At 43.2% G+C, this 27,912-nt stretch overlaps 1 protein-coding gene and 1 pseudogene across 3 annotated transcripts in view; one reads left to right on the top strand and one right to left on the bottom strand.

The window, feature by feature from the left end:
- Positions 1-172: 172 nt before the first annotated feature.
- Positions 173-27,350, bottom strand: LOC146358934 (uncharacterized; annotated as a pseudogene). Its single transcript, XR_014784273.1, has 9 exons — positions 27,341-27,350; positions 26,955-27,119; positions 23,894-24,032; positions 21,955-22,105; positions 19,061-19,106; positions 12,329-12,367; positions 11,477-11,565; positions 1,935-2,039; positions 173-918 (listed from the first exon to the last, which is right to left on the bottom strand). The product of XR_014784273.1 is annotated as an uncharacterized LOC146358934 (transcript).
- ACTR2 (actin related protein 2) overlaps positions 27,288-27,912 on the top strand; it is a 43,697-nt gene continuing 43,072 nt past the window's right edge. For both annotated transcript variants that reach the window (XM_084823646.1, XM_084823637.1), the window contains exon 1: positions 27,288-27,436. Coding sequence is in view for 1 of the 2 variants with exons in the window: in XM_084823637.1 (XP_084679763.1) it covers positions 27,389-27,436 (48 nt within the window). In the remaining variant the exon portion in view is untranslated. The remainder of the gene's footprint in view (positions 27,437-27,912) is intronic.

A 27,912-nucleotide genomic window follows, 5' to 3' on the forward strand; every position in this document is an offset into this window, starting at 1 on the left:
TCAAGGTGTGTGAGGCACATCACAAAAACAGCAGAACAGCTAAGCTTCTTGGTTACAGTGTAAAGTCTATCAAATTTATCAAAATGGTTTATCCTAATACATAGGTTTCATTCATTCTTGAAAACGAACCTGTGATGTCTCTATGTAAACTGGAAACCTGATGTTTATGCATGGTTTTAATGCATTTTAAATTAATATTTAACAGAAAGCATCAATATACCTTTCTTTTTAAGAAAAAAACACCTCTCAGGGAAAGAAAGTATAAGCATAATATGCAAGTAAAAGAAGAAAACAATACATTTACAGCCTTATACACCCTCCATAACTAGATCTATTGTGATCATTTTCCAGTGGCCACATCAAAACTGAGTCTGCTATTTGGCCTGGGAGGGAAGTTGTCACTGGTGCGAATGGCAGCTTTCTTCCTTGAGTGAATAGTACCTGGGGGGTGGACATAGGGTTCGTCAGGTTCACAGCACAGGGGGAAAGAGTTAAAACCCTCTTTCAGTGCACGCTTTCCAGTGCAACCCCATCCCACAGCTGCTATAAAAAACAAACAGTTGTGTGAAACACAATTACACATTTTCATGTCTGGTTTGGCCCTAACAGACAACTTCTTCTTGCTTGAGCTGAGGCTGAAGCTCTTGTACACTGTGTGACTGAATCCAGACATCTTGGAAGAAAAATCTCTCCATATACTTTACATATGTTGCACAGGAAAATGAAACTAAGATGGACTTAGAAAATGAAGGACTAAAATGGAAATGGCTCAGAATGTGAATGCAAGTGATACAGGATCATTTTTCCTTGATTTGTTCAAAGTTGTTAGCATTCATGCACCAATTGTTCTACAGAGTTCTTTTCCTGTGACCAGATGCAGTCAGGGAATGACACTGATGTAGCAGCTCCAACTTCTCCCTAATGTCAGAAATTCAGAAGGAGTAAATGAACAACAAATGAATATTAGGAATCATTATGAATATCTAACAGGACAGGCCGTCATGATCTTTTGTATGCTGCTTTGGGAGAGGTTTGTATTAAAGTAGTTTGAATAAAAAAATAAACTATGGCTGTTCCCAGGCTCTGGAACTCCCTGCCAAGGAAGGCAAAGCTAGCTCCATCTTTATTGTCCTTCCACTGACAAAACATATATTTTTATTCACCCAGGCTTTTGGTTGTTGAGCTATCCTGTTTATTAAACTAGTTTTTTAACTGGTGGGTGCTGTTTTTTGTATTTATGTTTAACTGATTGCGTTAGACTCATGCGTTTTAACTGATGTGGTTCTTTTAATTATGTAACATTTTATCTGTATTTTATTATTGTTAACCACCTAGTGGAAAGGTGGGATATAAAATAAAGGCACAATTCTATGGGGATGGTCGGCCACCTCCAAACTCAGAGGCGGCCGACTATCCAATGCAGGGCGCACAGAGCACGGAGGGGATCCTCTCTTCTGTGCTCTAGCTGCCCTGCATTCATGGCTGGACAGCTGATTTCAGCTGTCTAGCTAGGTATGGGGCGCTAGGGGCGGACAGTGTATAGGAAGCATCATAATGATGCTTCTGCAATCTCCTCCCTGCCCCCGGAACGCCCCCTTTTTGCCCGCTCCACAATGCTCTTATGAACGCGGAGCTGGGGATGAACCGTGCTGCCTACGAGGAGGCAGCAGAGGGGGTGGGGAGTGAGGTCTCTGGGAACCGGGCTTGGAGTCCTGGCTCTGAGCTCAGTTCCCAGAAACCAAAAAATCCTATAGCCATCTAGACATTGTCTAGCAGCCATAGCATTGCACCCTAAATAAATTTTGTGGTCATAATCAAATGCAAAGATTTGCCTACTACATTATCTCATATTTAGAAGGAATAGAATTGGAGCATTATTTATCGTAGGCATGATCAATCAGGAAAACATGAGAATATACTTGTCTGTCCTGTACCTTCATATTCATTGCAATGATTCCAAGTTCAAATTTATTTTCTGTTTCTGTTCGCTGGAGGATATCCTGGACAACACTCTGGCATACATTCATAGGAGACAAGCCCTGAAAGATAAACATGAAGTCCAAAACAACTTTCTTTAGCCACGCATTTATATTCCATAGTGTTGGATCCAGACTTAGTTATACTTAGTATAGACCCAGTGAAATAAATGGAACTTCAGTTATACATGGCTAACATGAATTTCACTGAATTCAATGGGTGTTTAAACTGTTTTGACTAACTCTGGATCCAACCCCATATCTCTAAGCAAGTTCTAATTCCTCCCTCCTCATGGCAGCTTAAATTGGTAACAGACGGAGGTATAAAAGCAGCAGCACTTTGCCCTTTATTATATCTGGGTATACATGAAATCATACAGTACCGCCAGGCATAATTGGGATTATTCATCAGAGGGCAACATGAAGGTTCAACCCTGCAAGAAATGCCACCTGGACAAAATTGTGTCCTAATTTCATTTATCTGCAGCATTCAGCAGGTTTACTTGCATAAGACAAATTCTTATCTCAGAATTCTACTATAAACAATTATTGTGGGCAATTGTGCAGCTGATTAAAAGGCTGTCGTCATCCCCCCATTAAATTGGTCATACCTGCCTAGCCCCCTGTTTGATAGTTTTCAGGAAGGGGTTTCATAAGGATCCATAATAAAGCAGCCCAGCAAATATAGTGCATGGTATTTCTTAGATTCCTAAGAAAGCCTTTTTCATGCCCAAAGGAGGCTGGGCAAATGTTTAACAGGGCTAGCAGGCCTTAGTGATCAGCCAATGGGCAGGACTTATCACTACAGCATAAGGTGTTGGAGCTGGGGTTGGTCCCTCTTCTTTATTTATTTATTAGATTTATTAGCCACCCATCTGGCTGGCTACCCGGCCACTCTAGGTGGTGTACAATACTAATAACAAGTTTACATAATCGTCTTAAGTCCTCTGTCCTTTTCACCAGCCAGACCAAGGCTGCTTTTGGACATCACAATAGCCCGTGATAGGTTAATAAGCTACTCATAGTAACTTACTTGTGAATTAGTCCATGATCCCCCACCAGTAGTGTAGTGGCAAATTCAGAAGTGCAGGTGTGATAGTCACAGCCACGCCCCCTTCTAAAATTATGCACCCTTGTACGATTATACAATACAAATGAGCTTTCAGTCGCTTACTTTGTTTGGAGTATCTGGTCACCCTAATTCAGAATTATTAAAAGTTCCATTTGAAAAGAAAACACATACACACACACACACACACACACACACAGAGAAGTCATATCCAGCAACTTGCTAGAAAATATTATTTGGCTAGTCCTTTTTAATTCAAGAAACATGTAGTAATAACAATAATATAGTATTGTTGTTGTTGTTGTTCAGTCGTTAAGTCGTGTCCGACTCTTCGTGACCCCATGGACCATAGCACGCCAGGCCTTCCTGTCCTCTGCTCTCTCCTGGAGTGTGCTCAAGTTCATATCCATTGCCTCGGTGATGCTATCTGCCGTCCCCTTCTTTTGTCTTCAATCTTTCCCAGCATCAGTGTCTTTTCCAGTGAGTTTATCATTAATTATTATTATGAAGAGCCATTGCAACCAGATGTGAAGCAATGCCCCACTAAAATAAATGGAACTTCATCTACAGTGACCCACAACTCCTTTAAGGCTGCAATCCTATACACACTTATTTGGGAATAAATCCCATAACAAAATGGTACTTCTGAATAGAAAAGTAGGATTGCCCTACAAGGCTACAAGCATAACTACACTCAGCAGGGGAGTAAACTCCATTGGACACACTGGGACTTACTTCTGAGTAAACAAGCTTAGGATCCTACTGTCATCCAGAGAGGTTGGATCCAACCCCAGGCTGAGCCTTGAAGGACAACCTTGATGTGCAAACGAACAGCAGGTGAAAACTTTTCATTGCGTGGTGCTAAAACATGATCCCCTGCTAACATCTGCACATCAAGCCCACTAGAATCCCAGTCAGGAGTCAGGTGACCCTGGGGCTGCAGAGCTCCCTCAGGCTCCCTCTCTCGCCCCCGTTGTCTGGCCGGCTCTGCTCTGCATGGTAGGCGAGAGGCAGCTGCCAAATGCCCGCACTCCGTTCCTCATCTCCCTTCTCCCACTGTGTCTGCCCCCGCAGCAGCAGGCTGGGACCTGGCTCCAATAAAAGTACAGGAGTGAAGAACCGATGTGACCCGCCGGCACTACCTATCTGTCCCCCACCACACAAACGGGCTAATAACCTACTGTGAGTAGCTTATTAAGCTACTGTGTGCAATCTGACTCACCCCCCTGCCCCCTGTCCTGCTGCAGTTCTCCCACCCGAGCAGTGGCGCTGTTTCACATCTATAGTGCTGGATGATTGCACTCCAGAGGCACCCAATCCGCCAGCCAAACCCAGCGTGATCCCTAACCCAGCAGCGCAGATCCCAAGTGCACCAAAAAGGGGTTTGTGGCTTTAAAGGCTGGGGGTTTGCAGGATCTGGGGAAAACTTCACACACAGCCTCCCCCACTGAAGAGGCACGCGATCCAACCAAGAAACGCCGTGCAATTGCCCTAGAGGAGCAAAAATCCCAAGTGCACAAAAAAGGGTATGGTGGCTGTAAAACCTTGGGGGTCTGAAAGATCGCTCATTCAGTAAAGCAATATAATGCTTTCCCGGAAAAATGGAATTGCGCAAAAGTTAAAAAGAAAAAGAAAGGAACAGAGGCAACTGCGGAAAATAGGGGAATCGGGGGAAAATGCTCACTTTTTGCCCCATCACAGCAAACTTTCAGGGAGTCTCCATTAAACAGAGAACTCCCGCAAAAAACAGAGCAAGGGCGGCCAGCTGAATCGCTCTTGCCACATGACTCTGTAGGCGAGAAATATAACCCATGGTACTCGACAGATGACATGATAAGCTGTAGTGGGTTAAATAACCCCTATTTCAGATCGTGGGTTATCAGTGTGGGTTATTTTGGGCAAATAAGCCATCATGGGTCAAAGAATTCCTGACAGGCGACACGATAACCCACAATGGTTTGAATAACCCATTGTGGGTTACTTAACCCATCATGGGTTAACGTGTCATCTGAACCCAGTCTAACTGTGACTACTGGTGTTTTCAGTTTTTGCTTACCAGCTGGTCCTGCCTACATCTTCTTCTTATCTTTTCAATCACCTGTGTTGCAGGGATGTGCCATGTAAAGACTGTTCACCCTGTTTCCTACAATTATGGTTGGGAGCTGCTTCCTTTTCCCAGTATGCAGTCTCTCTCCCTCACCATCAATCAGGAGTGGGCAACTTGTGGCCATCCAGATGTTTTGGCCTGCAACTCCCATCATCCCTCAGCATTGGCTCTGCTGGCTAGGGCTGATGGGAGCTGTAGGCCAAAACGTCTGGAGGGCTACAAGTTGCCTACCCCTACCTTCAATGATATTCTTAACTGCCATCATTTCACCTCATATGTCCCTCTTACCTTAAATTTTCCACTCTGCTTCAAGCAGGCAAGCTTAAAACTCACTGATGATAAATTAGGAACATATTCCTTCATTAACAGGACTACATGAAAACAAGATAAAAACTGTGCAGTCTTAACTTCTACCTCAACTAGAAATAAGAAAATAGGATTGCAATACATCCATCCATACAAAGCATTCTTCTTGTACCACACATTGACCTGGTTCACATGACATAACAGCCTAGCGTGGCTTAATTTACCCATGGGGGCTGTTGCATCATGTGGGAGCCTTCTCTGGATCAGGTCAACTCTGTTTTATTAATTTTTTTAGTACCTGATGACATTCCCTTACAAGGTCAAATACCTCAACATTAATCAGGCGTTGCTGCATTTACATCTTGCAAGTGGTATTCAGCATTTAAGGACACAATCCTACCAGGGTAGTTGGCTGCCTCCGGAGTTGGAGGCGGGTGACTATCCTATGCAGGGTGGGCAGAGCATGGAGGGGATCTTTCCTCTGTGCTCCACCTGCCCTGCTTTTGTGGCTAGACAGGCAATTTGGACTGTCTAGCCGGGGCACGTCAGAGTAGGGGGGGGGCAGATGCGTGATGCGTAGAAAGCTGCTTAAGTGGCTTCTGCAGTCTCCTCCACTCACTGTCCCTAAGAATGCCCCCTATTCACTCCCTCCACACTCCATTTCCAAACGTGGAGACCGGCAAGAACCATGCCACCTACAAGGCAGTAGGGGAGGTGGTGGGGAGCACGGTTCCTGGAAACTGCGGTCAGAGTGCTGGCTCCAACCTCAATTCCGGGGAACCGAGAAATCCTATGGCCCTCTAGACACTGTCTAGTGGCCGTAGGATTGCCCTCCCTACCATGTAACTGATGGAAACCACTTTAGAATAAGTGCAGAGATGTGACCCGTCCTTTTAAAAAGCCAGGAATAGCAATACAGAACAGTATTTGGTTGCACTTAACAGGTAGTCATTGCCAAATACGCTAACAATAACACTAACAGTTAACAGGGGCAAGTTCTTACAAAGGAGGGCACTATATTGCCTTTAGATTGTATGTCACCCCCAAATTCATTCTTACTACCTCTCTTTGAAGTACTAATTGAAGGAGTCTGAATCTAACTTACATGATTAAAACATTATAGCACAAGACTGGCAAGTCGGTGGTATAAGAATCTGTCTCTAACTACCTAATTTGCAGGAACACAGTACAGGGCTTTGAGGACACACATTCTGCCAGCAGAGATACACATCCTGGAAGGCTTTAATTAATGTTGGCAAGTAACCTTTTTAATAACAATGTGTCCCCCATTAGGCGAGATGTCAGTGCTTCTGGCATATTTACACAGAAAGGATAGAGAATGTGCAAGCAATAGAGACAAACATATGGGCCAATACTGAATCATAGAGAACATTAAGAATGAACAAAGTGCGACTGTGTTGCCTCTGAATCTGATACAACTTTAATATGGCTGGTGCTTTCTCACAAAGCACCATGCTTTATTTCCTCTGTTAAATGTTTAGTCTTTAAATGTTAATTTCTCCTTGATAGCCACCCACTAGTCCCAATCCAGGGAAATGCAGGAGTAGTAGAGGGCTGCACACATGCTGCAGTGCACAGCTTCCCACAATGGGATACATTTAGTGATGTATTTGGTTGCATATGCTTATTGTACTGCTGAATGAATCCTATAGTCTGCATGTGGATCACCTCCTGTATAGATTATCCACATGCCAATTGTGTTCTCTAGATCAGGTTTTCTTTTAAAGATGAACAGTTCACACTGGAACATATATTGAGGTCTTGTAAAAATAGTATTTTTGAGGCCAAAAAAAGTTAAAATATTGGGATTTCACCTTCTTCCAGCTTATAACTGCTGGATAAAATAAAACTCAGAAAATGGTTTAGGCTGCATGTTTATAGTTAAACGTTAGCATAATCTAGAGAACTGCAGGAGCAGCAGAGGACTGCCCATATTGCATAGATTTATTCATCTGTTTTATGTAATTATTATTTAAGTAATTTTAATGGGCCTAATATCACCAAAGATAAGCTTAGGTTTTAAGTCTCATTCCTTTCAGTATGTAAGATTTTAGCAGGCTCTTAACTACTCTTTTAAATGGAACAGAACATTTTTTCCCAACGTTGACTGTGCCCACCATATATTAAGAGAACCCAAAGCTCTTTGGGTGAAAGTTTATTTCAGAGGCCCAGGAAAGCCAGTTGCTAGACAGCTCTAGTGTAAAAGCAGCTTGGAAACAAGTGAAACTATTTTGCTACGACCTTGCTGGAGCAACTGTAGAAAGGAACACACTACCTATCATAAGCACAGTGAGGTCAAAGCGTGAGATCAGGAAAAGTGTGTATTGCTAAAACAAAGAAAAAGACTGCTGGGTGGAGGGGAGGTAAATGTGCTCTTCTCCTTAATTCCCATTTTAATCATCCAACATGGAATGTTTGATCTACAGGCTGCAATCATCTGGCTGTCTTTCCTCTCCATTCTGCGCCTTTTCACAACTTGCATCCCAAGGCCCTTAGGAGCAGGCATTACATCACCCCATAGCATAAAGTTTTCTGTATGGCTTAGAATAAGTAAAATGTTAAAAGAATTTAGATACAAAATAGAACCAAAATGAATATAAAATACAACAAGAAACAAAACTCAACAACAACCCTGAAATTAAAAACACAGATTTTAAATCTGAGAGGCTCAGTCAACATGAGTTATTTAAAAGGCCTGGGTGACCAGAAAAGTCTTCACCTGAGGCAAAAAGGTCCACAGGGATGGCACCAGGCAAACTTTCCGGAAAGGCTGTTCCAGAACTGGGGTGCGACTATTGAAAAGGCCCTCTCCCTTGTAGTTACTTGCCTCATTTCATTCAGCGGGGGCACTTGGAATAGGCCCTCTGAAGAAGATCTTAAGGTTCAGGTAGGCACATATGGGCAGGGATGGTGGAGAATTTCTCCACGAATCTTCGGGAGGCCGAGTGCCGACGCATTCGGCCCCCCGAAAGTGTTGGGGAAGTTCTCCGCCGTCCCCCAGTCCCCCCCCCAGGATGACACTTACCTTCGGCGAATGTCCCTCTCGGCGGTGGGTCCCGGTGGCAGTTTGGCAGGGTGGGGGCGGCGGCCGGTCTCCCGACCGGCTGCCGCCGCCGCCGCCATTACAAAATAAAAAAGTACAGTAAAAAACAACAACACACACCCGTGATAGGCTACGTGACGATTTCCGTAGCCTATCACGGCTAGATTTCCAAAGTCAGCCGTGATAGGCTATGTAAATCGTCACGTAGCCTATCACGGGTGACTTTGGGGAAAAAAAAAAGCGTGTATGCAAATGGCGGCGCCCCATGGGCGCCGCCATTTGCGTTCCTTATTTGGACAGGGGTAGTCTACGTAAAGATTTACGTAGACTACGGCGAAAATAAGGGAACGCTATTTGCGTTGCCCTTATTTTCGCCGTAGTCTACGTAAATCTTTACGTAGACTAGACGTGCCAAAATAAGGAATGCAAATGGCGGCGCCCATGGAGTGCCGCCATTTGCGTACGCGCTTTTTTTTTTTTCCCCCCAAAGTCACCCGTGATAGGCTACGTGGCGATTTACGTAGCCTATCACGGCTGACTTTGGAAATCTAGCTGTGATAGGCTACGCAAATCGTTACGTAGCCTATCACGGGTGTGTGTGTGTGTGTGTTTTACTTTTTTTTTTCGCGGCCGGGTAGACGGGGCGCTCCTCCCCGGCCTGAATTTCGCCGGCAAGGGATGGGGCGCCTCCCCCCCCGGCCTGAATTTCGGCCGGGCGAGGCAGGGCACCTCCCCCCTCGCCTGAACTTCGGGGGGAGAACCGAAGTGCCTCCCCCCCACCGTGAAGCAAGCTGCGGGGCAAGGTAAGTCCCTTTCGTCCATCCCTACATATGGGAGAAGATGGTATTTCAGATAACTTGGTCCCAAGCCATTTAGGGCTTTAAAGCAAGGATGCAGGACCTTTTGCCTCTGAGGGCTGCACTGAGTGTTGGTGGGGGCGGGGGGGGGCACTGGCAGCCACACAAGTGTGCATACACGCTCATACACACTCACACCCAGACATACGTATCCCAGCTCGTGGGAGATACAAGGAGTCTAAAGCCCCCACCCTGCCCCACCCCACCCCACCCCAGTGACCCCAAAGTGATAGCTGCTTTACATGCCACTAGGCTGCATGAAAGTCACACCAGTGACCCTGACCTGATCACTGCCAGCCATTTTGGGGTAGTTTCAGGATCGCAGGGAGGGCAGAGGCAGCCTCCTCCCAACCCCCAAAACTCCAGCCCCACTTTACCATCATTAGTACTGCAGTGCTGCAGGTTTTTTGGTGCTGGTGGTTTCTTGACCACAGCTGGGGTCTTGGGAGGCCACACAACAGGGCTTGGGGGCCTCCCTGTGGCCTGTGCACCCCTGCTTTAAAGGTTAAAACCAGCACTTAGGCCTGGAAATGGACTGGAAGGCAGTGCAGTTGACAAAGCACAGGAGAAATATGGTCAGACTGCCCAGTCCCAGTTTGTAATCTAGCAGCCCTATTTTGGAACAACTGCAGTTTCTGAACCATTTTTAAAGGAAGCCCCACAGTAGCTTAAAGAGGAGGTTACTAGAGCTTGGGTAACTGTGGCCAATCTATCTCCATCCAGGTAAGGTAAAAGCTGGCGTATCGACCATAGCTAATAAAAGGCAATTTGAGCACTGGGGGTCGCTTAAGCCAGTAATGAAAATGCTGTATTAATAAGCACCCCCAGACTGCAAACTTGATCCTTTTGGGAGGATGTGACTCCATCTAGAACAGGTTGAACACCATTAATTACTCATTCATCACTCAGATGGATGAACCACCAACCAACAGTAACTTCTTTTCTGGATTGAGTCTCAATTTGTTCACCCTGATCATCATGTTCAAGCACTCGTTCAGGCTGAAATTTCTTACCCGTCTTTATAGACAGCCCCTTGTAGAGCTCATTACAATACTCTAGCCTCTATGTAGGCATCAATGTATTTAAACACACACTCAAAGATATACAAGTCTTCTGATGATGACTTCTAATACATACCTCCTGCAGCCCCTATCTAGGAAGAAAGAAATATATTGCTTTAGAAGTAACAACAAATTATTTGTATGATTCTCACACCAATGAAGAAACTTAGAAATTCAACTTGGAGACAGAACTCCTCATAATTTTTGTTAGCACATTAGGTCTTGTTATTTCAAAGCATTATATTTTCCACCATCTCAGAGAGAAGGAACTAAAAGAGTAAATAAGGTGGAGATGAACACATGGACTACACGGGTTAACTACAGCCTTTCTGAGGACAATGTGGCTATTTTAAAGAAATAGGGTTGCTACCTTTCCCACACGGGATACTCTTCAACCATTTCTTGTTTCTGTTTATTTATATTTTTGCAAATTGTTCCCACTGATTTTAAATATTCTTTCTTCTCAATATTTGAGTTTCTATGAACTTAATTCCATAGCAAAGTGAATAGTACTGCTGGTCCTAGAGACACACATGTGCAGCCACTTTACATGACAATTTACATGCAGGTTTCCAGCATCAAAGTGGTGACTATTGCTGGCACTAGAGCAGAAGTCTGTTACTGCTCAAGTTACTGTTTTAGGAGTATTATTGTTGACTTCTGCTTCTAGGAGTTCTTAGCTGATTTTTGTCAGATTTTTTTGGATTTGCATTTTATAGTTTTATCTTTTTAAGACTGATGTTTAAATGTGCATTGACTCAGGTGACTTTAGACAGAGGCCTAAGTTATTACATTAATATGGATTTAGGCAGAGAATGTGTGATTTATAAATAAGTTCTGTCCAGAAGTCCTAAATACTTCAGAATTACCTGTGCTATAGATTTAGCTGTCCATTATCTGACCTATGTCTGATTTCTGTAAACTACGAAATCTAGGACACCTATCTGCTAACAAATACATGGTTGCTTCTTTCAAAAGCTATGTTAATTTCTGCCATCCTTTTATTTCATACAGTTCATGGGACATTTCGGCATACCTCTTTGTCAGCATACAAGGCACATCCTGGCAGTGGAGAATCTCCCACTCTTCCTGGATATTTAAAATGAGCTCCAGAAGTAGAAACTCCTAGATTTTTTTAAAGCAAGAAAATATTACTAGTTATTCTGATTTGGTAACCTCTATTTTCAATGGTAGGAATGGTAACATGAGATTGGGGAAAATGTTGAGCTAACTGAACATTTATTGTATATTTTATTCAACCCACACCCCACAGTCAACAACATCTTTCCTGTACTTAGTTTACCTCCTTTTCAAAAAATTAATGACTCAGCTTTTCAGTTAATTAATTCTGTTGTATTCACCAACTGTGAATGTTACTCAGTGCTAGCAATTAATCAGGGTCTAATTTTTAAGGTGTTTATGACTCCAATGTAAATACTAACCAAGATGGCTGCTTTCTCATGGCAGCTTCCATTTCCCTCTCCCCTCCAAAGAGCAAGCATATTAACTTTGGAGGGAGATGCAATTAGCACCAACCTTGCTTTTTTCAGAGCCAAATACAAACATTTCTTTTTGCATTTAATGTTTTAATTGGTTGATTTGTTTGTTTGAATAGTTTTATGCCTCTTATTTTGTAATGTTAACATTATTATATTGTATTTTTGTTACTTTTTAAAATAAAGTTATATACACTGCTCTGGGATTCCTTGCAGATGAATGGCGGTTTATAAAATGTAAAAATTAATAAATAAAAATTAATAAAAACTCTTTACCTGCCCTTCTACCTCAAATGATGAGAAGACCCACAAAATCAACTAGCAGCAGTTGTATGTGACATAAGTTAGGCATGAAGCTGAACAGTTTTCTAGTCTGTGTTGCTCCCTCTTACCAACTGTTATGTTTCCACAGATATCCAAGGCAATAAAAACTAGTGAAAAGACAAAAGTAACAGGGTTTAGTTATTGAGAAATACTAGAAATATTGCCCCAAAGAAATGCATGTGTTAGCATCTGAAATTGTATGAAGTAAAATTTCACTATAAAAAAACCCAACAGTGGGAGGTGTCCAATTAAGTTCTCCCACTCACAGAACTGCTTCAATCACTGGAATGGGGAAGCGGCATTCCCCTGTCACCCTGGAATCTCCCTCCCCACCTCAAAATCTGCTTTGGAGAGTTGAGGGACCCTTTGGAACAGGTTGGGGGGCAGGGGCGCAGAGGTCTGCAGAGTTGGAGGAGCAAGTAGACTTCTGCTCACGTGATGTTGGATTTCACCTAGTAACACATCTCTTAAATTTCTTAGGGATTACAATAAAATCCAGATGGCACTCCCACTTCACCCCAAGTCAATTACACTCTGTCACCTATCTAGCACACAGTAGGCTAGAAAGGGTATAAACTTGAGGCTGTCCTTGAACCTATCTCAAAACCAGCAGAACTATCAAAACCAATTTGTGTGTCTGCCCTTTATGCATTTTGTGAACATAACAAAATTTTGTGTGATGGGGCTCTCTTTGTCTGCAGTATATGTGCTCTTTCCTTTTTTTTGAATGTTTGTGGTCAAACTGGTCTTACAAATGATTGAACGGGTTCGGACAACATGCCACTGGTTGTCGTGGCTATTTAACCCACAATGAGCTGCAGCACCTGCGGGCACCAGGGTCAGGGAACCCAGAGAACGTGGGTTATGTGAGGGTTAAATAACTCTCACATAACCCTAAAACAGAGCATGGGTTATGCAAAGGTTGTTCAATCCTTGCATAACCCACACCCATGGCTATATATTCAAAATGGCAGCAGGACATGCCCCAGCTTCACCGTGGGTTAAATAACGCATGGTGGGCTGTTGTGTCATGCGAACAGCTGCTTTATGAGAGGAATATGCAAACAGCTAAGTATTTACAGAAGGTGGGAGTTGTATCTATTAAAGTGCAATGTTATAGATGTCTACTCAGACTTCCCACAGAGTTGAATGAGGCGTACCCCCAGGTAAATGGGTATGGGATTGCACTGTTAAGGATTTTTTTTAAAGGAGGGAAACCTGTTCATAAGCCTAAGGGTAGATTGTATCCAGTGCTGGCCATCCACCAATGGAATGGAAAGCACTGGCAGAACAGATTCCCGCTCCCCCTTAAATCCCCTTGCATGCCTCCCAAATCTGCTCTGTTGGGTTGGGGGATCCTCTGGAGAAAATCTGGAGGCAGACAGGGGATTCACAGAGGAGCAGAGCAAGGGAAAGTCCTATTGCATGAGCAGAAACCCCTCATATAACATTGGACATAGCCTGCTGTAATCCTGAACACACATAGTGGCTGGGATTATGGGAGTTGTAGTCCAACACAGCTGGAGGGCACTGGGTTGGGAAAGGCTGATCTAGCTGCCCTTTAACCAACAAGACAGCTAAGTGGTTAGGTTAAAACTCCTTCTAGTGGCCCAAAGAAATTAATTTGTTGTTTCATGATTACCTAGCAGATGGTAGCACAAATAGTCAATATATTGCTTCATAAACTAGAACACTAAACTGTCATCATGAATTATCTTTTAAATTAAAGAAGGACAATCCCAGCAGATTAAACTTTGGAAACAGCAAGTGCACCTGATTTGTAGGCAGAAGCTTACACTAATTAGGAAGCTAATGTAATTAATATGTATTTCCTAGATGCTTTGAGTTAAATCTCTCCATTTTGTTGCTTTCCCTCACACACACACGTTAACATTATCTCTATTCTGCTAAAGCATTCAAATGAAAACAGGAAAATATCAATGGTAAATACCTTAACACAAACACTAAAATCAAGTATTTCCTCCCTGGGTTTAACGTAAAGGCTAGTGGACTTCCTTGCCCATTAAGAGTTCATGAATACATTAGATTCAGTTCGTATACAGTTAGAAAACAGTTAGAAATTAATCATAGAGAATTTAAGTGAAAATATAACAATTTAAAGTTTAGCAACCCTAGCAGAGAAATTTTATACTGCAGTAAATAGGTTTCCTCAAGAATTACAAAATTCTTTTCAAAATTCAAGAGGTTTCCTACATACTGGCCCATTAAGAATAAAATGGGAACAGAACTGTAATCACTCCTTGATCCTACTTTGCCCCTGGATCTTCAGGTGGTGGGCAGTGGCAAGGAAAGTGTTTGCACAGTTATATTTGGTGCCCAGCTGCAACTCTTCCTGGATTGGTCTGACTTGGCAACAGTCCGTGCTTTGGTTATATCATGTTTGGGCCATCGCAATGCGTTCTACTTGGGGCTGCCCTTGAAGAGTGTCCAAAAGGGTCAATTGGTGCAAAATGTGGCAACTGGACTGCTAACTGGTACACAGTATGGGACCATGTTACACCTGTCCTGAAAGACCTGCACTGGCTGCCAGTTGCTTTCCGGGTGCAATTTGAGGTGCTGGTTTTAACTTTTAAAGCCCTAAATGGCTTAAGACCTGACCATCTAAGGGGCCACCTATCTCTCTATGAACCTGTCCAAGTATTAAGATTTGTAGGAGAGGGCCTTTTGAGGGCACTGTTACCAGAGCAGGCCCATTTGTCAGGCACACGTGAAAGGGCTTTCTCCTGTATTGCTCCCAAACTATGGAATGTTTCCCCTCAAGAACTACATTTGGCCCACACTCTTTTGGCCTTTCTTTCCCCATATATTCCTGCCCATGCCCAGAGATCATCATCTGAGACTTTCTAAAGGCCGAGAGAGTGCATCTTTTCAATTTAGACACATATTTTCAATTTAACCTTTTAAAATGTGTAGTTCAATGTTTTACCATTTTTAGTGCTCTTGTTTTGATTGTTTTACATTTTTTATTGTTTTAAACTGTTGCCCATTGCCTTGATGGCTTTTTAGCAAATAATGTGGAATATAAATGCTAATATAAATAAATATAGAAGCTAAGTTATTGATTGGAGCTGGGTGTTATGACCATATTACACCAGTATTGTGCCATGTTCACTGACTCCCAGTTTGTTGGTGGGCCCAATTTTAGGAGCAGGTGTTAACCTATAATCCCCATCATGGCTTCACTATCTAAAGGGTTGCCTCTTCCCATATGTTCCTGCTCATGCCCAGAGATCATCATCTGAGACTCTGCTCTGAGTGCCCACACATAGTGAGACTCAGTGGGTGGCTACTCGTGAGTGGGACTTTCCTGTGGTGGCCCCCAAATGTCGAATGCCCTCCCTAGCAAGGTCTGTCTGGCAATCCTTTGTTGACTTTTTGGCACCTGGAAAATATCTTTTTATTCTTCCAGGAACTTTAAAAGCATTTTTAACTGTTGTTCATTTTATTTTTGATATGTTTAATGTTGAATTTTAAAATTATCTTTTTCCATAATTGAGCTGATTGGATATTGATCTCTTCTTTTGAGATTACTTTGGATTCTTTTATTTCTTTTTTAAAACAAATTATTTTATTGAGTTTTATCATTGGTTTTATTGTTTTTGTTATGTGTGCTGCCCTGAGCTTTGGCTATAGAAATGACTCAGAATTTCTAATGACTCAGAAATTGAATTAACAACAACAACAACAACAATAATAATAAATATATGGACACTGGTTTGTTTATAGCAGTTCTAAGAGAAACAGTTTACTAGAACATTTCATAGTTTCACCTGCCTCATGGTCATGAATGACTCGAACAAAATTCCCTCAAATATAGCGAATTGGTAAAGGATGCAATCCTATGCTTTTTTAGACAGAAAAAAGGCCTACAATTCCCAGCATTCTGGGGCATCCTGGGAGTTGTAGGACATTTTCCTGTCTAAACGTGCATAGGATTGCACCCTAAATTGGAAAAAAACAGTTTGCTTGTCTACACATTATAAGACTGCCATACTTATAGGGAGTAATTCCCATTATTTCAACAGGACCCATATATATATATATAGAGAGAGAGAGAGAGAGAGAGTCTAAGAAAGAATGGCAAGGTAAATGGGCCAGTAATCATAAGGAACAGGGAGAGTGAATAAGGTTGTAATCCCATGCTCCCATGGGAGTAAGTCCCATTGAACTAAGTGAGACTTACTTCTAAGTAAACATGTGTAGGGTCAGGTTTCAAGCGTCCCCTCCTCCCTCTTCTACTCTTTATTTCTATTCTTGGTCTTTTCGGTGAGAAAGGTAACCAGTTGTTTTTAATTACTTTAGAGTCTTCATTTTAAAAAGAATATGAAATCCTTAGAATTCTGAACAGTGTCCAAGTTCTGTATTAGAAGTACAGACTCCATAATTTCATGGCCAAAGAAGTTTCTAGAACTCCTAAACACAGTTTTTGCTTTTGCCATCTAGATATTGGCCCTGTTTCATATGAGTACATCTTGAGACCTGCTGAAGCTTGTCTTGACCATTTTAATTATAAGCAATTTAGGCTAAAAGGCTTCAAAAGCCATTTTTCATGTCCAGCAAAACCAAGGTAGTATCCAATTAGTCCATCCTACCAACAGAACAGCTTCCATCCATGGAACATGGAAAATGGCTATTCCTACCCTTTCCTGCAGCCTCCTGTGCGCCTTCAAAATCTGTTCTGGAAGGCCGAAGAACCCACCAGAGAAGATTTGGGGAAGCAAGCATAGGATACTGCAAGGGAGAGGAGGGGAAAGTCTTATTGCACAGGATGTCTGTTTATTCCATTTGGCTGGAAAGCCCTTGTTGTACTGTTGTTAATTTATATAGTGCAATGGAAAAGTAGACTCCACTCACAAGCCAGCTGAAGTGGATAACTTACCTTAATAGCAGATGTTTTGAACTAGGCAAGCTTAAAAGTACTTCATCCCAACTTATTTGCTGATTACAGGTATAGGGCTTCTCTACACCAGGGTTTTATCCTGCAACTTTACCAGGGCTTCTGCTTCCGGATTCTTTGAGGGATTAAGGTCAGCTCTTTTACATGTACTTATACGTGCTTTTATTTGGGGTGGGGATTTCCTTTCTCTGCAAGTTCTATATGTTTCATTATACAGCCACTAAATGGCACTATGGTATAGCAGAATTGTAGATGTGCACACAGTTGTTGCAGCACTTCATCGCGCTTCTAGAAAAAATGCCAGACTTTCCCTGATCTTAACCCCCACCCCAAAGATAAAGGTTATAAAGCACAGGAGAGACCCTGGAGTTTGACAATGTCATGTAAAGGACCCACAAACCTCTGTGAGTGACCAATCACCAGTGCCCAATAAAAGCCTCCTGTAGACTGGGTTGAGCCATAACAGAAAACCATGGTTTGTTTGAAGCCAAGAAATATGAAACCACAGGATATGAAACCACAGTTTGAATCTGGTTTGTAAATCACAGATTGTATGAACTGCTTTGCTGTTAAGGACCACTGACAAACCAGTTAGGACCATTGCTCTGCCTGAAACAGCTGCTGCTCCACAGAGATTGGAGTGAAATTACGAATCCAAATCCTGAAGAAAAGCAGACAAGCAGCTCAGAACCATTGTTTGCCTGTTGTACATCTGAAAGCTCAAACCATGGTTTGGATTATTAACTATGGTTAGAACAAGCCATAGCTTTGCACTACAACTTAGCCCAGGAATAGTACAATAAACAAACATCTCATGGTAAAGTGATTATTTTACATTTCTTTCAAGATTCAGTGCAACTGTATTGCCTTTTGTAATGGAGTTTGTAGGCCCTGTCCATCACCAGAATTGGAGCAGTTGCCGAGAGGTTTTCAGTTATTTCAAGGCTGAGATGTAGTACATTGTTCTTGTCACCATTTCCTTTAGAGATCATCTTCACTTCAATTTTTCTTTTGGCTTTTATTAAGACATAGCACCCTCTTGAGGCCAAATTAAGGAACTCAAAGAGTAGTGCATACAAACCTTATACAGAATACTGATTGAAACCTTAGCAACATGATTTTTCAGAATGGATGCCCCAGTACTATACTAGGCAGCAGAATTCACACAAGCTGATTCCAGGTTTCTGCAGGCTCTCACGTAAAAGATCTAGTGAGAATATTCTACACATGACACTACAGGAGTCCTTAATACACCATTACCATTTAACCCTTTACTGAAAGAGAAGTTAGGAGTGTTAATTAGAAATTATGCTGATTTCCATGATCCCAGGGCAGTTCCCTGGCACTGGGTGTCACTTATGTGGAAGTTCTCTGGATATTATATGGGCAATCTTAATGAGGCTGTATTTAAACAAAAAAGCACTGAATATTAAAATCTACTTTGCCTAGATGGATGTCAGGAAAACCCCTACTCCCGTGTACACTGTAATCTGAGAAATTAACACATCTATTTTGATGCAGCTTTCAGCACATGTACACACAGTAAAAAGGTGTGCATCCTATTGTCATATATGGCAGCCTGTATGAAGGCCTGCATGGTTTGCTACAATCAAATGCAATCTGTGTAAGAAACATCCTGTTTGAAGCAGCCCAGATTGTTTTATTGCTGACATTTATTTCTGACTTATGTCAGCTCCTGACTTTATTTCAGATAATTTGGAAGTGTAACTCATTAATACATAATCATTAACTCATTACAGCACTGCCTCTATAAATCCTGGGGTGTACAAATAATTGTAAAATGTCACAGCAATGGCTCAACAATTACAAAAAGAATATAGAAAGACCCATGAAAGTGTTATTTTGGTAAAATATTATTTACCCAGTGTATCATGGTTCTTCAAGGTTTTTTCATTTTCTAGATATTCCTATAGAAAATGATAGATTAGAATGAATTATACTATCAAATACCACCCACTTGTAATAGTAGCTTTTCTCCAAGTATACCACTGTTGAGTAATCAGAATCACATGCATATGTGTCAATTATATCCTGAAACTGTATGTCACACTGTTTTTTTTCACAAGATGTTATTCCTAAGTACTATATTGTCAAGGAAGACGCCTCACAGGGCCAAAGGTGTGGTGGGAAAGAGTTAATTTTACTTTGCATGGTTTTAGATTATGTTTTATGGTAGGAAGGAGTAGGATCATGCAAGAAGATTTACAAGTCAGGCCACCTGGAGGGAGGAAGAGATGTGGGCATGCCAGGATCAAAGGTGCCAGGACGGAGGCCTTATCAGGGACTCAAGGTAGTAAACCAGCTTGGCCTGCCATGGGCCAGCACAGCTGGAGAGGTGTGAAAAACCCAGCTCATTCTCCCTGAGGGAAGTTAGGGGGGATGAAAGAGGGAGGAGCTGGGTTTGGAACAGGATAAAAAGAGACCAGCAGCCATTCTTCTTTGTCCTTTGGTTTCCATCTGGTCCGGGTGGAAGGTGTTGGAGCACTGGCATGAGCTAAGGATCCTACTCGGAGGTGTGAGTAGACTAGGGTTATGTAGTCTTTTCTTGTTTTAGTTTATGTTGGGTTTCCAAATGGGGAATTGGTACTTTGGTGAATTCTAAACTGTACTTTGTCTTACTTCTCTTCCCATTTCCTTGTCCCTTACTTGTAAATAAATATCTACCTCAAAATTATTGCTGCTATTTCTTTCCTGGGTCAGAGCTAAATTCAGTGGCTACCATCTCCTCCATTGGGTGAGGAGGAGGTGGGGTGTCCTCCCGGGCTTGGCTGAACTGGCATCAAGAGGAGGGGGCAGCGGATCAAAGGGGGCTAGTTGAGCCCAGATATCCTGCCTTCCTTTACATATGTGGTTTCTTAGCCTTTGGCCTAAACTAAGGACCACCAACTAAGAGCCTGTGAAAGGCTACCACCTAACCAGTGGCAGAGTTTTCCTGCCCCTTTAGGAAGCAGCATAACTTCCCAGGTAGCTTCATGCTGGATAGACCAAGGAAGCACTAACTCTGGATAGAAGGAATGGGGAAATAGTGCAGCCTATTTTTCTTTCCTTCTTTCCCATCTGTTATATTATGTCCCTTAAAAGAATCAACCTTGTTTAATATGATATCTGAATACAGTCCACGCTACTAATTTCGTAGAACTGAATCCATGACTCTCTATCAGATACACTGGGTTGTATCCAATGGGTAGTATCCTAGTGTGCCCATGTGCTTGTGGGAGGAACTGCTTGCACAGTGGGGCTTTCACGCTTCTAAAAATAACCTGAAGCAAAAGGAAATCCTCGTTTCCGAAAGGGGGCAGGTCAGTGGAGCTTGCAGAAAGGCGATCCGTTGACCTGTCCTCATCCAGAAAGAAGCATCTCTGTTCGTTTCCGGAGTTATTACAGAAATGCGAAAGTCCTGTTGTGAAAGTGGTCACTCCTGTGAGTGCAGCGGAGCCAGTGGAGGTGGAGCAGCCCCGCTGGGTACTGCTCAGTGGGTTGTACTCGATATGAGACCAACGTAAGTTCCATTAATTTCAGTGGGTCTCCTCTAAGTACGACTAACGTTAGATGCAACCCATGGAATTAACGCCAGAGTTTCTATTTCAAAGAATGAACTAAAGCAAGAATACGTGACTTTTCAGGGGGTCCATCAGACTTATATTGATTCATGGAATTTTGGGTGCTCAGAATATTTGCAAATCAGATGTAAGATCACTGGGTTCAGTGCATTCCAAAGTGAGATGTACTTCTCTGCGAAGTTATGTAACTGAGAAGGAAGCTCACATTTTAAACAGATCAAGAATGGTGCTAAGCAATGGGATTTGAGGCTCAATGATGCTAAAGATTCTCTAACAAGCTCTCTGGGGCTATATGCCTCTGTCTCAATATTTATATGTTTATTTATTTAAAATATTTCTTGGCTGCCTTTCAGAGCAGGAGCCCTCCCATGGCAGCGAACAAGAATAAAACACATAATAAAAACCAATGAGGTATTAAAAATGGTAAAAACCCAATAACAGCAGCAAACTTTCTAAAAAAACAGCAAGCAGCAGCAGAAAATAAAACTTACAACAGACAACTGCAGCCACAAACCAGTCCAATAAAACTATAGAATTCTATAGAGGAGGAAAAGTCAGTAGCAAGATACTGAAGCACTCAAAATCAGTGTGCAGCTCTGAAAATGTGAGCTTTACTTAGCTTCAGGAACAAGTCTCATGCTATTTTTTAAGATACTAAATGCATACTTTGTTTATACATACAAGCAGGCACAAATGTCTTAATTGTACTGCAACACTAAGCTTACTTGTCTGAAAATATATCACCAAAATCAATGGGATTTACTTCTGAGTAAACATAGATAGTATCAGGCTTTTAATTAACTTTTTGTGTACTAAGTTGACCCAGCCCTAGGGTTAGGAAGGACACTTTTACATGCAAGAGCGTGATGGCAGATTTTCTCATTTTGGCAAGAGTCTGGATGATGATCCATGAAGTCATTCCAAAACTCGTTCTTAGAATTTTCCACATCCTTTACTGAGCCCTAGAAGTACCAGTTCATCATACTCCAAAAAGCTACGGGTAGTAAATTGTATCCCGGTGAATGGTACCTACTGGAGAGGAGCAGAAGCTAAGACATCCTTGAATTGAATGCTCACTCTTTTAATTTTAGGACCATTTATACATGCATATATATAAAATATTTATTCTTGATTTGAATTCTTCTACCTCCACATATACCAATTCATATCAATATTGGGCCAAAGTAGAGCTTACCTAATAAGCTTCAGTACTCTGCTTACTCATCATACTTCTGTTCTCTTCCACAATAAAGCCTTGGTCTTCTGCAAAAGCCACAGCATCATCCCCAACCAGAAAACTGTGTAGAGCCATGACCTTACGTGTTACAGCAAATGAAGTTCCAATCAGCAAAAATAATATAATTTAAAATGCTTTCATCCCATGAATCTTTTAAAGAATTGAGTGCTATGGCTAAACGTAATGATATAAATATAAAGAGCTAAACACACGAAACCATTAGGCTCTCAGAAAGAAATCACTTTGCTTTGAACAAACATGATGGACGAAAAGTATAGAGTGGTAGTATGTCTACAGTAATCTAAACAAAGCAAAACAAGCACGCACACACACACACACACACACACACTCACTATCTACAACTGGGAGGTACATATTATTCTTGAGAAGGGTAGAAACCCTTCTGAATAGGAAAGGGGTGAAGAAACTTTGAATGCTTTCAGAAATTGCTTTCATCAGCAATGCTGGTGTCCAAAGTTCGAAAGAAGATATCTCATAAAAGAGGTACATGCTAGTGCAGGGATAGACAACATGGTGCCCATGAGCATTAATGTGCCCCTAGATACCTTCCTTGGTGTCCACCAAGACACGTTGCTTCTCCCAATTTTTATATTTATATTTTCTTACTGGCAACTGTGATTGCTTCAACCTGAAGTGGAAGCTTCTAGCTGCTGCCATCTTAATTTTCCATGAATGTCTCTGGGCAGGTTATTTGTCCTTTATGACTGCCATGCCCATATATGGCAGCCATTTTATAGTTGTGCCCAAGACAGTTTCTCAAATTTCCAAATGTATGGTTGGCTACCCCTGTGCTAGTGTGTGTGTGTGGCGGGGGCATTCTCTTTAATAAGATAGAGGCTGCGTTCACACATTACGCTAACCTATGGTGGGTGGCAAGCTATGCTGGGTAGGAGGTTATGCAAACAACCTACTGTGCTCCCGTCAGACTATCAGGCAAACAAGCTACACAGAGTAGTTTATTTCACCCCCTCGCCCCTCCTCCTCCTGTATTCCTCTCACCCAGCCAGGCAGGTATCCCAGCTTCCTTTGCGGCAGGAATAGAGATCACCTGAGAGGAGTAGAGTGGCAATAGCGTTTTTGGCCACTCTTGCTGAGCAGCTCTGTAGGTGATCTCCGTAACCCATGCTGGCGTGACAGACAACACGCTAACCCAACATAGGTAAAATAACCTTTACTGCAAACTGTGGGTTCTCAGGGTGGCTTATCTGGGGAAAATAACCCACCATGGGGGTGGGGGGAACATCCCACAGACAACACGCTAACTCCTCATGGGTTGTTCCAGAAAATAAACCATCATGGGTTAGCGTGTTGTGTGAACCCAGCCACAAACTCTTCTACAAAAAGATTAGGAAGTGTAGTTCAAATGATGACAGGACACATTGTGGACTATACCCCATCTTCATGTGTACAGGAGAAGATTACAGAAAAAACTATTTGTATGAATGTACCCTTAAAACTTCTCAGGTCATTGTAGGTATTATTTTCTCAGGTTCCTATCATTCAAAACATGCAAAGTGACATATCACAATATACAGAGGAGAGCACATGGAGGTGGTGGGTGGTGGGTATGGTGTGGTGGGTATGGTGGTATGGAGGTATGGTGGGGCAGGATAGAGAAATATTGTAAAGAAAAGTCAAGTCAAGGCTGCAAGCCTATGCATTGTTAGGAGTATCTAAATCCATTTATTTCAATGGGCTGAAAAACATCTAACTTGGCATAGGATCAGGCTACACATTGCCTGCTCCCAATTTAGGATTACATTGCATCTCCATAGATTACCTAACTACAGCAGAATACTGCTGTTACAATTTAAAACTTCAATTTTAAAAATCGGGGCATCTTTATTTACAACACATACTAAAGTATAATACTTATCCATGCAAAGCTGCTACAGCTCCAAAATGCCCAGTCTGTCCTTCCATTATTGCTGCATCACACTGGATTATACCATCTTTGTTTGGGTAGCCTCCTCGTCCTATTACAAATCTTCCTGTCTCTTCATCATTCTCAATATCTAGATACAAATTCAAAAAATAAAGTTCTTTTTTAAAAAAAGTTTGGTATGAATAAGATTTCACATTTCCATTTGAAAAATAGCATTCAAAAGCATCAAGAGTACAAGTGGAATAATCATTAATGTAGGATGAAACATGTATGTTTTAGTATGCCAGGTGTTTGTATTATTTATTTGTAAAACACCATTTTCCACAGTGGATTGTTATTACTGATAATAGTTGAACTGATAGTTGAAAGGACGTTAGTCTTGAATTCACTTCAAATGCATACATTTTCATGACTTGGCAAATAGCTTACCCTCCAACATTTGACAGAGTAAAATAGCTATACTTCTGTTACATTAAGCACACAAGGAATTCCTGGATTACTGTGAGCAAGTCAAACAAAAGTGAGGTCTTCAAAATAAGTATTTCCTCAACCACTCAGAAACCTCATTTTCCTATTTAGAAAACATAAAACATATTGCCTTAAAATACAAAACAGATTTCACAGTGTTAATACCATCATTAAGGTGTGTTTTCCACTTACTAAATATACCCAATAGGCCACTTCAGATGACATGACAGCCCTTTATGAGTTAGTTTACCCATAAGGAGCTGTGGCATCTGTGGGTTACAGTTATAAATTTACAAGCCACAGCCGAGGGTTGCTGTGTTGTCCGAACCCAGGTGGCAGGGTTATTTGAGGGTTAAACAACGCTTGCATAACCCTTAAATTGACTGGGCCTGTTCAGATGCAATGCTAAGCCACAGTGGGTGGGGTAAAATATCTACCCATAATGCCTTAGTGTTGCATCTGGAGGGTGTTTTCCCCTGTCAGGAGGGGTAGTGAACCCCACACTAAGCATGCCCATGACCCACTTGCTGCAATAGGGTTAAGGGCCCCCAGTGTGGCTTACTGTATCATGTGGTGGGGTTTGTGGATGAAAAAATAGGGCTTGGAGGCTGGAGGCTGCAACCATAGAGTTTGCAGGCTAGAGCAGTCCCCCCATGGGGGAAATGCTCTAGCCACCATGGACATTGTCTATGTTCACACGCCTGCTTTTCCCTATGGAGCAGCTGCCAGGAGCCTGATTCGGCTGCAGGCTCGCCGGAATGCGGGGCAACAATGCTTGAAAACTCAGCTGGTAACTGCAGAGGGAGGGGGTTAATGGAACCACGCAATTCCACGATTGAGTGGCAGGCTCCCCTGCAGTGGGTAGAGGCCCTGCCATTGCTGTGGGGGTAGTCTACCCTGCCCACATCCATAGTCGTCTGAACACGCTCAGTGTGGCCCTGTTCAAACTCACACAGAGGGACAGTGGTTAGAGTAACTACGGAGGGGAGGAGGTTAGCAAAACCACGACACATGCGCCTGACACATGCCCAGGAACCACACGGCACCACGTGGTTCCTGTAACCACCCCCTCTGTAGTTACCATAACCATTCTCCTGCCACTACGCCAATGATTCCAGCGGCCCTCATGCCACAAAAACGCGGGCCAGCCGCTCTGACTGCCACAATGCACCAGCGACCATAGAGAAAGTCCACACCAGCTATAGTGTCACTGGAAGTATGGGATGCTCTAGGCCACTGTCTCTATGGTTGTGGCCTGTATACCACCCAGAGCCTGTTTTAACCACTGAGGAGCCCTCCACATGTAATGGTAAGCCACCCCTTAACCCTGCTGCAGGGGGGTGGTTAGCCAGGGTGGTTGAGAACCATGGTTAGCAGGTTTTTCTTTCCCCCCTGCACCAACATACTAAGCCACCGTGGTTTGCACAAATTCCCTAACCATCATGGCTTCATATTATGCATGAACAGGGCTTGTGAGTTATACGAGGGTAATTTAACCATTAAATAACCCCCACTGCATGACACAAGCTACAGCAGCTCCCAGGGGGCTTTGCATATTCATAATGATGGATGTTACATGCCACAGTTCCCTGAGGGTTAATTAACTGACGGGGGGGGGGGGCTGTCGTGTTGTCCGAACCAGGTCAGTATGGACCACCCACACAGAAGAGAGCATGCGTCACAAGTGCTTCCTCTTTCCTTTGTGGCTGTTAGATTTGGAGTGTGTGTCACCTTCACCCCTCCGCTTTCTTCAGTCTATGGAACCTGGATAATATTGGTAGCTTCTTATGTCACAGTATTTAGCTAGAAATTCACTACAGTCAGAGCGTAGGAGCACACTTACATTTAGAACATTTAATGGAGAGAAACTGAGGCAGAGGAGTCCCAAAACCCACCATTGGGGCAAGTATTTCTCCCTATGCAAGTATTTTTCTTAGGGTACTAGTCTTTCAAACTAGGGGTTGTATCTAATGTTAGTCCTACTTAGACTTGTTGAAATGAATGGACTTAAGTTAGACTAACATTGAGTACAGACCTAAGTACTCATCAACTAGCTCCAGCCTAAAACATGAGACTCACTTTTAATTTTTGTTGTACATATCCATCTTTTTTCTGTCTCTCCACCCACCCCTTCTCTTTCTTCCAGCATCTTTCTGCTTCTCTCTCTTTCTTTTTCCATCCCCACTTTTACCTTCCCTTTAAAAGTCCTTTAAAAAGTCTAAAGACAAAGGGAAGTGATTGCAGTGAACATCTCAACTTCGATAAACAAAGTAATGGCCCTGAAAAGATTGCAAATGGCCATAGGAATACAACGGATGTCCGAATGGCCATGAGACTGCTTTTTTAAAGCCAGGGGGTATGTTGTGAATAGCATAATGGTCTATACTATAGACTCTCTGTATATAGACCGTCCCTACAGAAAAGCGTCGCCTTTCCCCTGAAACGCATGAAGATGCGTGAGATGGAGAGGGGCTGCGCCTGCAGCTTGCCCATATAAGCTAGGGAGGTCCTTCTGTTGTTGTTGTGGTTGTTGTTGTTGTTATTATTATTATTTTTATTATTATTATTCTGTCACTATCATCACCTCCCATAGCCTCCTGGAGGCTGTCAGTCACTTAGCCCCCCTGAAGCAGCAGATGCTTCATCTGCTGCACGGCAGGGAAGGAATGGCTCAAGCGTCCGCAGCCGCTGCCATGGCAACAGCCGAAAGCGGGGGGAGAAGGACCACAAGGGCAGCGGCGACGGGCATCTTAGGCGAAGATGGTCTCTGGCAGAAGACTCCAGGCTTTGATTGGATGGCCGTCGGCCTGCCAGCCATGGCGGAAGGAGAGGGCGGTAGCGGCGCAGTCTGCTGCGGGTCATGGAGGCGGATCCTGCCCGGGCGGGGTCGGTGGCTGCTTCCTTTCGCTTCCCTTCCGGGGCTGTGAGCGCAAGAAGAGGCCTGCCGGGGAGGGGAGGGGAGCGGCCCACCCAGCGTCATTCACTCCAGTCATTCGCTCGGCCCTGCGAGGAGGGAACATGGATTCGCTGGGCAGGAAGGTGGTCGTCTGCGACAACGGCACCGGGGTGAGGAGAGCGCCGCTGGGCGGGCGGGCCGCCTTGGTGCGGAGCGGGGGAGGGGAGGAGAGACGGTCGGGGGTTCAAACGTGACCCTCTTCCCCGTATCCTCAGGAGAAACCCGGGGGGGGGGGTCTGGCCCCGAAGGGGGCCTCGTACAAGCCGGAGGGTGCGCGCATGTACTCGGAAGTAAGCCCCAGCGAATTCAGTGGGGCTCGCTCCCAAGTAAGCGCGCACTGCTTGTTGCAGCCTTGGAGTCCTTCTGGGGCTCTTCCCTCGTTCCTTTTAACTTGCGAGGGTGGGAGTGATGTCTTCCCTTGTCTTCCCACCCCCGCTCTTTCCTTGCAAAAGGTGCTGGGTCCTTGTGTCCCCTCGTTCTCTTCCTGGCTCCAAATGGATCCGTTGGGCGTTTTCCGCTTTTGCTCTTGTTCTGTCTGATTGTGGACAAGGGGCTGCGAAGATTAGAGGGCGCACAAACTCTCCCT

Source organism: Heloderma suspectum, chromosome 1 (genome assembly GCF_057233095.1).
Source record: "Heloderma suspectum isolate Gila_16-S chromosome 1, 16-S_ref, whole genome shotgun sequence".
Lineage (NCBI taxonomy): Eukaryota > Metazoa > Chordata > Lepidosauria > Squamata > Helodermatidae > Heloderma > Heloderma suspectum.